The 16,783-nt window shown below is 37.9% G+C and overlaps 1 protein-coding gene and 1 pseudogene across 7 annotated transcripts in view; one reads left to right on the top strand and one right to left on the bottom strand.

Annotated features, from left to right (window-relative positions):
* The first annotated feature begins 4,634 nt into the window (after positions 1 to 4,634).
* LOC105464259 (replication protein A 14 kDa subunit pseudogene) lies at positions 4,635 to 5,341 on the top strand (annotated as a pseudogene).
* Positions 5,342 to 5,677: 336 nt separating this feature from the next.
* LOC105464258 (zinc finger protein 723-like) overlaps positions 5,678 to 16,783 on the bottom strand; it is a 36,903-nt gene continuing 25,797 nt past the window's right edge. For 6 of the 7 annotated variants that reach the window (XM_071088061.1, XM_071088060.1, XM_071088062.1 and 3 more), the window contains 3 exons: positions 16,515 to 16,641; positions 15,623 to 15,718; positions 5,682 to 7,933 (listed from right to left, as the gene is read on the bottom strand). In XM_071088061.1, coding sequence (XP_070944162.1) covers positions 6,282 to 7,933; positions 15,623 to 15,718; positions 16,515 to 16,626 — 1,860 coding nt within the window. In that variant the 5' untranslated portion in view covers positions 16,627 to 16,641 and the 3' untranslated portion in view covers positions 5,682 to 6,281. Of the gene's footprint in view, positions 7,934 to 10,740; positions 10,867 to 15,622; positions 15,719 to 16,514; positions 16,642 to 16,783 lie in introns of those variants that run through there. The other variant, XM_071088065.1, reaches the window with a different exon arrangement.

Raw genomic sequence — 16,783 nt, 5'->3', positions numbered from 1 at the left:
ATTATGAAAAACGAAAGAGATTTCACAAAAAAACATAAGATCAAAATTATTATATAATACAATAATTTCAATACTGGATATATATCCACAACAAATAAAATAAGGATGAAGAAACATTTGGCTGGGCACGGTGGCTCACGTCTTTAATCCCAGCACTTCGGGAGGCTGAGGCTGGTGGATCACAAGGTCAGGAGTTCAAGACCAGCCTGATCAACATGATGAAACCTCGTCTCTACTAAAAATACAAAAATTAGCCAGGCACAGTGGTGCGTGCCTGTAATCCCAGCTACTTGGGAGCTGAGGCAGGAGAATCACTTGAACCTGGGAGACGGAGGTGGCAGTGAGCCGAGATCAGGCCTCTGCCTCCAGCCTGGGCGACAGAACAAGACCCTGTCTAAAAAAGAAAAGAAACATTTGCACTTCTATGTTGTTTGCAGCACTCCTCACAATAGCCAACATACAGAGTCAACAGTTTGACATCTAATGAGTAAATAAAATAAATGCGGTATACACACAAAATTGAATACTATTCATCTTTTAAAAAAGAAAATTCTATTACTTTCAGTAACATGGATTAACCTGGAGAACATTATATTACTTTAAATAAGCCAGACACAGAATGAATACTATCTTATGGTATCACTTACACTTTTTTTTTTTTTAAGACAGTTTTGCAAGGTTCCCAGCCTGGATTGCAATGGTGTGACCTCAGCTCACTGCAACCTTCACTGGGTTCAAGCAATTCTCCTGCCTCAGCCTCCCAAGTAGCTGAGATTACAGGTGCCCACCACCATGCCTGGCTATTTTTTTTGTGTTTTCAGTAGAGACAGGGTTTCACCATGTTGGTCAGGCTGGTGTTGAACTCCTGTCCTCAAGTGATTCACCTGCCTTGGCTTCCCAGCGTGCTGGGATTACAAGCGTGAGCCACCAGGCCCGGTCTCACTTACACAAGAATTCTAAAGAACAATCTCATTGCTGTAGAGAATAAAATGGTGAATACCAGATGCCAAGTTGTTTAGAATGGGCAGTTAGAAAGAAAAGAATATATAATTATACTTGAATAAGAGGAATAAGTCCAAAATATTTATTGTACAGCACAATGACTATAGTTTATTCTAATGTATTTCTGGTTTTCAAAAATGTTAAGACAATGCCACGTGATCTCACAACAAAAATGTTAACTATATGAGGTAAAGCATTAATTACCTAGAATTAAGCATGTGACGATATATACATACCTAAAAATATTGTTTTGCAGAATACACATTTTATCTGTCAACTTGAAAAGTGTATTTTTAGCTTGGCATGGTGACTCATACCTGTAATCAGTGCTTTGAGAGGCCAAGGTGGGTGGATCACCTGAGGTCAGGAGTTCAAGAGCAGCCTGGCTAACAGGGTGAAACCATGTCTCTACCAAAAATACAAAAATTAGCCAGGAGTGGTGGCCTGTAGTCCCAGCTACTCAGAAGAGTGAGGCAGGAGAATCACTTAAACCCAGTAGGTGGAGGCTGCACTGCACTTCAGCCTGGAGGACAGAGTGAGACCATTTTGGAAAAAAGAAATTTTTATATATATATATATATACACACACACACACACACATACACACATATAATTAAATGGAGGCACTGGCTCACACATGTAATTCCAGCAATTTGGGAGGCCAAGGTGGGTGAATCGCTTGAGGTCAAGACCAGCCTGGCCAACATGAAGAAACCCCATCTCCATGAAAAATAGAAAAAGTAGCCAAGGCATGGTGCCACCAACCTGTAATCCCAGCTATTTCAGACATGAGAATTGCTTGACCCTGAAATGTGGAAGTTTTAGTGAGCTGAGACCATGCCACTGCACTTCAGCTGGGTAACACAGCAAGACCTTTATCTAAAAATTATATATATATATATATATATATATATATATATATATACACACACACACACACACACACACACACACACACACACACACGTACGTGTATATATATATTTATAACAATGTTTCAAGTACTGTGTCTTTGTCTTAAACAGCTGAATACTATCAAAAAGTTTTTGTCATTTAGTTTGTCAGCCATGACCATAGGAACTCTGATATTTATTTTATTTACTTATTTAAGACAGAGTGGAGTACAATGGCACAATCTTGGATCAATGCAACCTTTGCCTCCTGGATTCAAGGGATTCTCCTGCCTCAGCCTTCCGAGTAGCTGTGACTACAGGGACCCACCACCATGCCCAGTTAATTTTTCTATTTTTGGTAAAGACGGGGTTTCACCATGTTGACCAGGCTGGTCTCAAACTCCTGACTTCAGGTGATCCACCCACTTCAGCCTTCCAAAGTGCTGGGATTACAGGCGTGAGCCACCATGCCCAGCTTAGAAACTCTAATATTTAACAGCATTTTCTGGACCCAGCAGAGTGTATGGGAAGAGCCAATGTACGTTAGGGCTTTTATTTCAAGCATAGGGTATTTAGAGTTTCTGTTGTTGATGGTAATAATAAGAAAAACACTAAAAGGTGCAGCTGTTGCTTACGGTCCCATGACTGGCCACTCCGTGAACACAGTAAACTAGTTTTTATGCAAAATAATAGGAAATATTTTAATCCAAAAGCAGCCATGTTCTCCAAAAGTTTTCCAGAGAAAAGGACCAGGGAGTTGACTACAATTAGGTGACAAAGAGTAAATACTGTAGACTAGAAAAAAAAGTGAGAAGTTCCTCCAAATTGTAGTATCAACATGAAAAAAAATTACATCAAATATCAAATCCAGAGATCACTTTATTATTTTGCCAACTTCAAAATTCACACTTACAAATTGAAGATACTGTATAGAAAACATAACTCATGCTATAAGTACATTATAAAAATTAAATTTGAAATTGTTCACTTACAATCAACTCTTAAAAACTAAATTTCTAAGACATCTATTTTAGCAAACTATATTTTTCACTCTTTGTGTGAGAATCTAACAAGGTTTTCCTTTTATAAACAAAACCATGCTAACTGATATATTCTTCTCACTGATATAAATTCTATGCTGATATATTCTTGTGGAAAGTGTTATGTCTTTTAATTAACTAATCTGAAAGTTATGTTAATAAGCAAACTCTAGTTAAAACCAATTTTTCAATGCATTAAAAAGTACCAACTTTCTCATCAGAACCTACAAAGTACCATGTGAAATGACATGGCATGGAGATAAGTGAGAAACCTGTAGCCATAATAGAGCAAGAAGAAAAAGGGCTGTGACACACAGTTAGAATACACATAAAAAGTTAAAAAAAAAAAATCAAGATAATTAGGAAATTAAAGCAGCAGGATCTCTCTTTAAATTCAGCAAGATTCAGCTTTGCAGCCTGAAAAAAAGTGTCCTCTCCACATGAAAAAAAAAATCTATGTTGTATCCTCAGCATTGATATTTTATTTTTTTGAGAAAAGTCTGTCGCCCAGGCTGGAGTGCAATGGCATGATCTCGGCTCACTGCAACCTCTGCCTCCCACATTCAAGCAATTCTCATGTCTCAACCTTCCAAGGAGGTGGTGTTACAGGCACCTGCCATCATGCCTATCTAAGTTTTGTATTTTGGTAGAGATGGGGTTTCACCACGTTAGCCAGGCTGGTCTTGAACTCCTGACTTCAGGTGACCTACCCACCTCGGCCTCCCAAAGTGTTGACATTACAGGCATGAGCCACCACGCCCAGCTGGTATTTTTTTTTTTTTTTTTTTTTTTGAGACAGAGTCCAGCTCTGTTGCCCAGGCTGGAGTGCAGCGGTGAAATCTTGGCTCACTGCAAGCTCCACCTCCCAGATTCACGCCATTCACCTGCCTCAGCAACCTGAGTAGCTGCAACTACAGGCATCTACTACCATGGCTGGCTAATTTTTTGTATTTTCAGTGGAGACAGGGTTCACTGTGTTAGCCACGATGGTCTCATCACCTGACCTTATGATCTGCCCAACTCTGCCTTCCAAAGTGCTGGGATTATAGGCGTGAGTCACTGCACCTGGCCCAGTGGTATTTTTCATTTCTGAATCAAAGTTACAAACTAAGTTTAGCACGAATATTTCTGCCTTATTATGGAGCATCTGTTACATAGCAAGCACTGTCATGTTCGTTGATATATTTTACATATAAAAACATCCTCAAAAGTTACGAAGCTTCCCTAGTACTTACCTGAACAAATTGACTCAATAAATAAAATTTATGTCAATAATAAAATTTTTTTTAAAAAAATAACTACATAAAGATAGGCTCAGCTGGGTGCGGTGACTCACGCCTGTAATCCCAGCACTTTGGGAGGCCGAGGTGGGCATATCATTTGAGGTCAGGAGTTCGAGACCAGGCTGGCCAACACAATGAAACCCTATTTCTACTAAAAATACAAAAATTAGCCAGGCGTGGTGGCAGATGCCTTTAATCCCAGCTACTCGGGAGGCTGAGGGAGGAGAATCACTTGAACCTGGGAGGTGGAGGCTGCAATGAGCCAAGATTGCACCACTGCACTTCAGCCTGGGTGATAACAGTGAAACTCCATCTCAAAAAATAAAAAATAAAAATAAAAGTAGGCCTATGTAAGTTTCTGCACTTAAAAGAACAAAATGGAATGTTCTAACACTAAAACTTAATACACTAATGGAATTACCTTTGAAAATTACTTTGTGTGCACTACTAAATCTCATAAAAACAATTCCTATAATCACTGACCAGCTAACATAACGAATACTTTATAAAACAGAAGAAATCTGCCCCACAGACACCGCGGGGCACACAGTTTCAGTGGTCTGTGGGTTTCCCGCCAGCCACACTCTTGGGCCATAATCATGGTGGACATGATGGAGTTGCCGAGGTCGCGCATCAAGGCCAGCATGCTAGCCCAGTTCATAGACAAGCCTGTCTGCTTCGTAGAGAGGCTGGAAAAGATTCATCCCACTGGAAAAATGTTTATTCTTTCAGATGGAGAAGGAAAAAATGGAACCATCGAGTTGATGGAACCCCTTGATGAAGAAATCTCTGGAATTATGGAAGTGGTTGGAAAAGTAACCGCGAAGGCCACCATCTTGTGTACATCTTATGTCCAGTTTAAAGAAGATAACCATCCTTTTGATCTTGGACTTTACAACGAAGCTGTGAAAATTATCCATGAGTTCCCTCAGTTTTATCCTTTAGGGATTGTGTAACATGATTGATCTTGATGGATTTTCATACAATTGCAAATGAGCTACATTAAAGACTATTAAAGGAAGCCCCTCTTGTTTGAGGGGGAGATTTCTGTGCTTTCTCATATTTAATTTGCTCTTTTTAAGATATTCCAACCTAGAGTTTTTGATGGAACTGATATAATTGACAGTTCTCACCTAAGTCCTTTTATAAAGAATTGCTGGGCCGGGCGTGGTGGCTCAAGCCTGTAATCCCAGCACTTTGGGAGGCCGAGACGGGCGGATCACGAGGTCAGGAGATCGAGACCATCCTGGCTAACACTGTGAAACCCCGTCTCTACTAAAAATACAAAAAACTAGCCGGGCGAGGTGGCGGGCGCCTGTAGTCCCAGCTACTTGGGAGGCTGAGGCAGGAGAATGGCGTGAACCCGGGAGGCGGAGCTTGCAGTGAGCTGAGATCCGGCCACTGCACTCCAGCCCGGGCTACAGAGCAAGACTCCGTCTCAAAAAAAAAAAAAAAAAAAAAAAAAAAAAGAATTGCTACTTCAATGTATGGTCAGATTAGATGCAAGAATAAAGCAGTTCTCTGAGTTTAGGTTTCTATTTTATTAATAAAAACTAAAATGGTACATACCAAAAAAAAAAAAAAAAAAAAAAAGAATCAAATTCATGGGTCTAGTATGAGTACCAGAAAAATTTTAAAAAAATTTGCATGTAGAGATTCTGAATTGTAAGCCATAAGAATTTACAGCAATAAATTTAATACATTTTAAAGGCTTCTATTTTCTGGAAGATCTTTTGACAGTAATTGCACCTTTAATGCTTGTATTAGCTCTCTGATGTTAAGATGTGAGCAGTTACTAATGGCTTTGTCACGTTCTTTATATTTGTACAATTTGTCTCAAAAATAAATTATTTCCTGTGCACTAAGGTATGAGCATTAGTTAAGTTTTGCCACATTCTTCACACTTGTAGTTTTCTCGAGTATAAAGTATCTTACCTACAATCAAGTGAGACGACTATTTAAATAGCCTTTAAAGGCTTTGTCGTATTCTTCACATTTCTAGTTCTCTCTCACCAGCATTTCTTTCATATTTAAAAAAGTTTGAGCTTTCATAAAAAGCATTATCACATCTTTAAGGTTTGTGGTTTCTCTTTAGTATGAATCATCTTATGTATGTTAAGAATTGAGGACTTGTTAAAGGCTTTGCCACATTCTTCACATTTGTAGGGTTTCTCTGTAGTATGAATTATCTTATGTTTAGTAAGGGATGAGGATTGGCTAAAACCTTTGCCACATTGTTTACATTTGTAAGGTTTTTCTACAGTATGAATTCTGTTATGTATAGTAAGGGATGAGGATCGGTTAAAGGCTTTGCCACATTCTTCACATTTGTAGGGTTTCTCTCCAGTATGAATTCTGTTATGTGTAGTAAGGTATGCATGTATTTTAAAAGCTTTGCCACATTCTTCACATTTGTAGGGTCTCTCTCCACTATGAATTATCTTATGATTATTAAGGCTTGAGGACCCACTAAAGGCTTTGCCACATTCTTTACATTTGTAGGGTTTCTCTCCAGTATGAATTCTGTTATGTGTAGTAAGGTATGCACGTATTTTAAAAGCTTTGCCACATTCTTCACATTTGTAGGGTTTCTCTCCAGTATGAATTCTCTTATGATTATTAAGGCTTGAGGACTCACTAAAGGCTTTGCCACATTCTTCACATTTGTAGGGTTTCTCTCCAGTATGAATTCTCTTATGACTATTAAGGTTTGAGGACTCACTAAAGGCTTTGCCACATTCTTCACATTTGTAGGGTTTCTTTCCAGTATGAATTCTCTTATGTTTACTAATGGTTGAAGGCCAGTTATAAGCTTTGCCACATTCTTCACATTTGTAGGGTTTCTCTCCAGTATGAATTCTCTTATGATTATTAAGGCTTGAGGACTCACTAAAGGCTTTGCCACATTCTTCACATTTGTAGGGTTTCTTTCCAGTATGAATTCGCTTATGTTTACTAATGATTGAAGGCCAGTTATAAGCTTTGCCACATTCTTCACATTTGTAGGGTTTCTCTCCAGTATGAATTCTCTTATGATTATTAAAGCTTGAGGACTCACTAAAGGCTTTGCCACATTCTTCACATTTGTAGGGTTTCTCTCCAGTATGAATTCTCTTATGTTTACTAATGATTGAAGGCCAGTTATAAGCTTTGCCACATTCTTCACATTTGTAGGGTTTCTCTCCAGTATGAATTCTCTTATGTTTACTAATGATTGAAGGCCAGTTATAAGCTTTGCCACATTCTTCACATTTGTAGGGTTTCTCTCCAGTATGAATTCTCTTATGATTATTAAGACTTGTGGGCATACTAAAGGCTTTGCCACAGTCTTTACATTTGTAACGATTCACTCTAGTATGAGTTCTTTCATGCTGAGTTAGGTGTGAAAGCATGCAACATGATTTGCCACATTCTTTACATTTGAAAGAATTATTTCCAGTATGTCTTATGTTATGGCTATTTGAACTTGAAAATTTATGAAAGACTTTTACATATTTATCACACTGAAATATTTTGTTCCGGGTAGTTATCAAACATTGCTTAAGTTCATCATAACCTCCTTTGTGCATCTTACACTCATCCACACTTTCACAGCCTTTTCTTAATTGTAAATTGTCATGTCCATATTTTCCATATCTTCTCAGTATTACTTTTGGGAAAGAATCTTTTATGCCCTGCTCTGGCCAAAGGTCTTGGGCAAAATGAGAATACACAACTGAAAAAAATAAAAATAACAAATTACTTCACTTACTAGACTCAGATGGATATACTTTACAAATCTAAGCTATAAAATTATACAAACTACATAAGCAAGATGGCATAGGAAAATACCACAGGCCATAATTACTTCATAGACATACAAATGTAACAAAAACATACAGACCAAAATACATTTGTGGAAAATGTAAAAATGAGTTAAGTAGGTGCAGTGCCCCAAAGACCCTCATAGAATGAAGAGAAAAGTTTATTACATCTACCCAAAACAGCTCTTCCTGCTCCCCAATATACCAAAGAACCTTTACAAGTAAATAGTAAGCTCCTGAATTCTTTTTTAAAAGACAAGTAAAATACTGGCACATTCATCTTTATTTCCGTCTTCTAGGGGCTTTTCCAGACACTTCGTTTCTGTTTCCAATAACATAAAGTCATATACTTTGAAGTGACACTTTGAGTTTGCTGAGACTAAATGTAAATGTTACAGTAGCAGAGAAACTGCAGTGTAACAGACAGGGAACAGGTGTAGCAAGTGATGACTCTAAAGAAACATGAATAAACTTCTTTAACTAGAAAGTAAACACTAAATTCAGACAAGACATGTCATAAGAACCTGTTTGACAGACTCCCAACATCTCTAACCAAGATAATTATTTTCAGACTATGCCATAACTTATGTGACAGGTAGCTTTTAATAACATCCAAATCTTAAAGACTACAATGTATACAAAATAGGGCACCACAGTTCCATCAAATATATCGTAAAGTTTTCAGAAATAAATTATAAAAAAGATGTTTATAGGCCGGGCACGGTGGCTCATGCCTGTAATCCCAGCACTTTGGGAGGCCAAGGCTGGCAGATCACGAGGTCAGGAGATCAAGACCATCCTGGCTAACACAGTGAAACTCCATCTCTACTAAAAATACAAAAAATTAGCTGGGCGTGGCGGTGTGCGCCTGTAGTCCCAGCTACTAAGGAGGATGAGGCAGGGGAATGGCGTAAACCCGGGAGGTAGAGCTTGCAGTGAGCCGAGATCGCACCACTGCACTCCAGGCTGGGGGACAGAGCAAGACTCCATCTCAAAAAAAAAAAAAAAAAAAAAAGATGTTTGTATTAATTTTAAAAATTGAAAATAAAGTGAATAATTTTATATTCAAATATATAAATACTCGATGAGTGAAACGGAAACAGATAACTATAGAAAAACAGAAAAATGAGGGTAACGAAAGTATGAAATATCAAAAAAACAGAAATTGTGGAAGTAAAAAATATAAAAAAAAATTATAACTAAAAAATTGTGTCCAGGCGCGGTGACTCATGTCTATAATCCCAGCACTTCGGGAGGCCAAGGCGGGAAGATCATAAGGTCAAGAGATCGAGACCATCCTGCTTAACATGGTGAAACCCCATCTCTACTAAAAATACAAAAAATTAGCTGGGTGTGGTGGCAAGCACCTGTACTCCCAGCTACTCAGGAGGCTGAGGCAGGAGAATTGCTTGAACCTGGGAGGTGGAGGTTGCAGTGAGCCAAGACCACACCATTGCACTCCAGCCTGGGAGACAGATGAAGACTCTGTCTCAACAAAAACAAACAAAAAAATTCTAAAAGAAAACATAAAATAAAAATGAAGAAGCTCAACAAACTAGGAAAAACACAAAAATATTTATAGCAAACACATATATAGGCACACTTTTAAAAGTCACAGACAAAAAGAGAATCTTGGAAACTGCTTGCAGTTACAAGCAGGCTTTCAGATAACCACTAAATTGTCAACAAAAATTTTGGAGGCCAGATGGGAACTGTGTGATATAGTCAAAGTCTTGAAAAAATAGCTACCAACTGAGAATAATACTATCAGCAAATCTGTCCTTCCAAAAATAAAACAAAAAAACCTTCCAAAGTAATCAAATTCTGAAAAAGTATATTGGCGCTGCATGTGCCCTATGTATAAAAGATACCGAAAGCAGTTTCTTCCACTGAAAATAACATGATTCAAGAAAACAACAGGCCAGGTATGGTGACTCACACCTGTAATACCAGCACTTTGGGAGGCCAAAGCAGATGGATCACCTTAGGTCAGGAGTTCAAGATCAGCCTGGCCAACATGGAAAAACCCTGTCTCCACTAAAAATACAAAAATTAGCCAGGTGTGGTGGTGTGTGCCTATAATCCCAGCTATTCAGGAGGCTGAGGAGGGAGAATCACTTGAACCCAGGAAGTGGAGGTGGCAGTGAGCCGAGATTGCACCACTGAATTCCAGCCTGGGTGACAGAGCAAGAATCCATCTCAAAAATAAAAAAGAGAGATAGAAAATAACACACAATCATATAAAAATACATTATTTTCTAGGAAAGAAATGCACATACATAAAAATGAAATTTCTTACCATTGTTATAATGATGCAGAAAACAATCGTAATTATTCTATAAAATTTAAAGAATTCTAGAGAACAATATAAGAATTAAAAATTTGAGGAAGCAATTTTTTTCTTTGAGATGTTGTTTCAATCTTGTTGAAGGCAGGAGAATGGCGTAAACCCAGGAGGCAGAGCTTACAGTGAGCTGAGATTGCACCACTGCACTCCAGCCTGGGCGAGAGAGCAAGACTCCGTCTCAAAACAAAAAAATTTTTTTAAATAAATAAATAAAATAAAATCATGCTGGACAGCATCATAAAATCCCAGCACTTTAGGAGGCCAAGGCGGGCAGATGACCTGACGTCAGGAGTTCAAGACCAGCCTGACCAACATGCTGAAACCCCATCTCTACTAAAAATAGAAAATTTAGTTGAGTGTGATGGCTCATACCTATAATCTCAGCTACGCAGGAGGCTGAGGCAGGAGAATCGCTTGAACCCGTGAGGCGGAGGTTGCAGTGAGCTCAGCCGAGATCATGCCACTGCACTCCAGCCTGCGCGACAGAGCAAAACTCCTCTCAAAAAAAAAAAAAAAATATATATATGTATATATAGAGAGAGCTCTCTGTTAAATGTAAATATAGAGACACATACAGAATTCTATTATAATGATGGTACATAAAACCCTTAAACAACTTCTGTAAATATAAAAACCAAGACTAAATCTGCATACATTTGTTAATAGATACACAATATATTTATAATATCAATAACAAACTGGAAAATATAAAGCTATAGGTTTTTGTATTCAGTTGAAGTTATCATATTAAAATGTATTGTTTTAACTTTAAGATGTTTTATTTAATCTCCATTTTTCAAAATGATTACATTATATTTCAGGATGACTGCATCATATTTATAGAAAGTATGTGAAACAATAAAAAATAACCAAAGCATGTCACAAAATTAAAATAACAAGGCTGTAAAACAGGAAATGAGAAAAAACATATCTACAAAAAATACATAAAACAATAATAAACTGTTAATAGTAACTTCATATCTTTAAGCAATTATTTTAAATGTAAATTAAACAACTTAATAAAAAGAAATGTAGCCAGGCACGATGACTCACGCCTATAATCCCAGCACTTTGGGAGGCCGAGGCAGGAAGATCACCTGAGGTTGGGAGTTTGAGACCAGCCTGGCCAACATGGAGAAACCCTGTCTCTACTAAAAACACAAAACTAGCTGGGCATGATGGCACATGCCTGTAATCCCAGCTACTCAAAAGGCTGAGGCAGGAGAATCATGTGAACCTGAGAGGTGGATCTCGTGGTGAGCCAAGATTGTGCCATTGCACTTCAGCCTGGGCAACAAGAGCAAAACTCTGTCTCAAAAAAAAAAAAAAAGAGAGAGAGAAATGTAATCATGTAATCCCAGGACTTTGTGAGGCCTAAGTGGCCTTATCACTTGATCTCAGTAGTTCAAGGCCAGCCTGGGCAACCCTGTCTCTACAAAAAATACAAACAAACAAACAAAAAACCCAGCTGGGTGATGATGGCACATGCCTGTAACCCAGCTACTTAAGAGGCTGAATTGACATCATCTGAGTTTGGGAAGGTTGAGGGTGTGGTGAGCTGTGATAAGGCCACTGCAAACTAGCTTGGTTAACAGAGTGAGATCCTATCCTAAATAATTAATTAAATTTAAGGGCCGGACGCAGTGGCTCATGCCTGTAATCCCAGCACTTTGGGAGGCCAAGGCGGGCGGATCACAAGGTCAGGAGATCAAGACCATCCTGGCTACACGGTGAAACCCCATCTCTATTAAAAATACAAAAAATTAGCCGGGCGTGGTGGCGGGCGCCTGTAGTCCCAGCTACTCGGGAGGCTGAGGCAGGAGAATGGCGTGAACCTGGAAGGCGGAGCTTGCAGTGAGCTGAGATCGGCCACTGGCACTCCAGCCTGGGTAAGAGAGCAAGACTTCGTCTCAAAAAATAATTAATTAATTAATTAAATTTATAAAAAGAATAAGAAACAAGATGTGTGAGAGGATTAAGTAAAAAAGCAATACAGTATGCTGTCTATAAGAGACTCATTTTAGCATTGAGTCAAACAGGGTGAAAGCAACATAATGGAAAAAATCTATATTCCATGTAAATAGTAACCGCAATTAAGTGAGGTGGTCATAATTATATTAGGCATAATATGCCTTAAGTCAAGTACTAATGTGAGACAAAAATTGATATGTAATGGTCAAATGGGTCACTTTACCAGGAATCTATAACTATCATATATATTATGATACATATATATAAATATCATATATTATGAGACATATATCCAAAATATATAAAGCAAATATTGGCAAAGTGAAACAGAAAATACATAGCAACGCAATGATTTTAGACACCAAAATCCCATTTTAAATAATAAATTAAAAATTCAGATAAAAGATCGATAAGAAAACAGGAAGCATAGACAACATTATAGATTCTATTAATTATTTTGCACATAGAGGAATACCTGAAAGTGGATAACTTATAAAGAAAAGTCAGAGTGACAGAGTGAGATTCTGTTTCAAAACAACAACAACAAATAAACTTAAGACCAAAATCATACACTATGTGTATTCTGACCAAAACTGAATGAAACTAGGAAAAACAGGCAAATCCAAAAATACATAAAATAAAACACACGGGACAGGCATGGTGGCTCACGCCTGTAATATTAACAATTTTGGAGGCCAAGGCAAGAGAACTGCTTGAGCCCAGGAGGTTGAAACTAGCCTGCACAACATAGTAAGACCCTGTCTCTAAAAAGAGATTAGAAAAATAAACAAATATAAAACACACTCTTCAATATATACTTGCTGAAAGGTCAAAAAATTTTATTTTGTTAACATGTCAATACAACCTACAAGGGTAAACAAATTTAACATAATCTTTATAAAATCCTAATAGCACAGATTTTTAAAACAAATATGTTGTTCAAAAATTTTAAATTTGATTGTAAACTATAACTAGCCAAACACCCTGAAAAATTAGTATTATACTTCCGAATTTTAAAACATATTAAAAGCTACAATCCCAAAAACAATGTGATACTAACACAAAGATAAACAGAAGAAAAAAAACAAAAGAATAAAGAGCTCAGAAATAAAACCTTCTGTATATGATCAAATGATCTTCCACAAAGTTACCATGAGCACACAATGGAGAAAAAATAATCTCTTCAAATAATAATTTTGAAAACTGGATACCTACACTGATAAAGCTGGATTGTTTCTTTGAACTATATACAAAAAGTATTTTAGGGCCACGCACAGTGGCTCACACCTGTAACCCCAACACTTTGGGAGGCCAAGGTGGGCAGACTACCTGAGGTCAGGAATTTGAGACCAGGCTGGAGAATATGTTGAAACCCCGTATCTACTAAAAATACAAAAATTAGCAGAGCATGGTCGCAGGCGCCTGTAATTCCAGCTATTCAAGAGGCTGAGAGGCAGGAGAATCACTTGAACCCAGGAGGTGGATGTTGGAGTGAGCCAAGATGATGGCACTGCACTCCAACCTGGGCAACAGAACAAGATTACATCTTGTTAAAAAAAAAAAAAAAAAAAAGGAAAATTTTATATATGTGTGTATATATATATATATATATATAGGGGTGTGTGTGTGTATATATATATTTATATGGTACTTAGAAATAAAAAATAACAATTCTCTTATAAAAAATATAGGGGAAAGACATGAAATTGGTCTTGGCACCATTTTCTTAGATATGACATTAAATGCATGAACAACAGAAAAAAGAAAATAGAAATTTAACCACACCATACTTCAATATTTCTGCACATCAAAAAAAAAAAAAAAAAAATTCAAAAGAGTGACAATGTCTCTCTTCAAAGGAAACTGGTAAAATATTTGCAAACTGGTAAAACTATTTGCAAACCACATGTGATTGGCCCGAAGTGGTGGCTCGCACCTGTAATCCCAGTACCTTGGGAGGTCTAGGCAGGTGATTCACCTGAGATCAGAAGTTCGAAACCAGCCTGACCTACATAATGAAACCCTGTCTCTAAAAATACAAAAAGTAGCTGGGTGTGGTGGCTCTTCCCTATAATCCCAGCTGTGGGGAAGCTGAGACAGGAGAATCACTTGAACCCAGGAGGCAGAGGTTGAGATCGCGCCATTGCACTCCAGCTTGGGCGACAAATGCAAAACTCAATCTCAATTAAAAAAAAAAAAAAAAAAAAAAAACAAGCACAATGGCTCACACCTGTAATCCCAGCACTTTGGGAGGCCAAGGTGGGCAAATCGCCTGATGTCAGGAGTTCAAGACTAGCCTGGCCTACATGGTGAAACCCTGTCTCTAAAAATTAGCTGGGCATGGTGGCACATGCCTATAATCCCAGCTACTCGGGAGGCGGAGGCAGGAGAATCGCTTGAACCCAGGAGGCGGAGGTAGTAGTAAGCCCAGATCGTGCCATTGCACTCCAGCCTGGGCAACAAGAGCAAAACTCCATCTCAAAAAAAAAAACAAAAAAAAAAAACAAAAAAAAACAACTCCAGTGGTATATTTTATATAGTAATGTAAAACACAATCCTAAAATTTACATGAAACTTCAACAAACTTTGAATAGCCAAAGCAATCTTGACAAAAAAGAACCGGGAGGATGTCACACTTAATAATCCCAAACTGTATTTGAAGACTATACTAATAAAAACAGGATGAATTATGCAGAAAAATGAAAAAAATGGAACAGAAACCACTACTCTCACATATTTTAAACATGGTAAAACAAGAGAACTTAAAAAATAGTTTAACACAGGTTTTTTTATTGTTTTTTTTAACTTTGAGACGGACTTTCTCTCTTCTCACACAAGCTGAAGTGCAATGGCATGACACCGGCTCACTGAAACCTCTGCTTCCTTAATTCAAGCGATTCTCCTGCCTCAGCCTCCCGAATAGCAGGGATTACACCGAATAGCAGGCGTGCACCACCACGACCAGGAAATTTTTACATTTTTAGTAGAGAACGAGTTTCACCATGTTGGCCAGGCTGGTCTCGAACTCCTGACCTCAGGTGATCCACCCGCCTTGGCCTCCCAAAGTGCTGGATCTACTGGCGTGAGACATTTGCCCGGCCTAACACAGAGTTTTATAAAATTATGCAAATATTTATGGTTCCCCTGAAAATATGAAAATATAGATTTTCTTGAAACTATTTTCTTTGGAACACAGCTTCCCGAAATCTATTTTAAGGACTGGTTTTCTCCTTAACCTTTGGACCTCTCATCTGTGTTGTCCATTGTGTTCACTCTCACCTACCTGGGGGTTTGGCTACCATCTTGTGTCTTTTCATATTCCAGGGCTCTTTTCCTTGCTCCAGACAGGTGATCAAATCTGGCTTAGGGACACCAATACCTGTTTTATTAAAAATAAGTAACATGAATGTTGCTCATATTCTTCAAATAATGTGCTCAGTAAAGAGAATGGAATGGAATATTCTAGTATATTAACCCCAAAACACGAATTTATAACAGTAACTTCTAAATATTTAGAAAATGGGCTGGGCACGGTGACTCATGCCTGTAATCCCAGCACTCTGGGAGGAGGAGGAGGGTGGATCACTTGAGGTCAGAAGTTCGAGACCAGCCTGGCCAACACGGTGAAACCTCTTCTCTATTAAAAATAGAAAACTTAGCTGGGCTTGGTGGCACAAGCCTGTAGTCCCAGTGACTCAGAAAGCTGAGGCTGAAGAATCTCTTGAACCCGGGAGGTTCAAGTGAGCCAAAATCGCGCCATTGTACTCCAGCCTGGGCAACAGCAACACTCCCTCTCATAAATAAATAAATAAATAAATAAATAAATAAATAATAGTTTAACTACTCAGTACCAATGAATCAAAAGCTGGTGTCGACAATTACATGTTAAGATGTGGGCAACAATATTTTATGTCACTAAATTTTGAAATTGTCACTAATGTAGAATAAAAAATACAGGTCTGCTCAGGAATGTGGAAAGTTCAGATCAAGGTGAACTTCAAGATGTTTATCTTAAAGAAATCCTTTTCTACACTGACAAATTCCCAAGATTTTCTTCAAAACACTGATGTGAAACTCATTTATGCAAAGCATCAATTACCAAAAAACATTCTACAAAAACAACAAAAAAGAAAAATTTAGAGTATCTTAGAATTGTGTATTGAAGTTATTCTCACCCAGGAAGACCAGGTTTCTGTAGTTCTCTAACATCACATCCCTATATAAATTCTGCTGTGCAGTGTCCAGGAATTGCCACTCTTCTGGAGAAAATTTTATTACCACATCCATGAATGTCAATGGTCCCTGAAAAACACACATACACACACACATCAGGTGGCCAAGGGCAGAATTTTTAATTTGACTAAAGGTGAAATGAGAGTAAAGAGAACAGGTTCTGACTTATAGGAATGACTAAATCATCCGATAAATTTTTTTTTTCTTTTTT

This window comes from Macaca nemestrina, chromosome 20, assembly GCF_043159975.1.
Source record: "Macaca nemestrina isolate mMacNem1 chromosome 20, mMacNem.hap1, whole genome shotgun sequence".
Taxonomy (NCBI): domain Eukaryota; kingdom Metazoa; phylum Chordata; class Mammalia; order Primates; family Cercopithecidae; genus Macaca; species Macaca nemestrina.
Note: the sequence above shows the minus strand (reverse complement) of the source record. Positions and strands in the feature narration are given on the sequence as shown.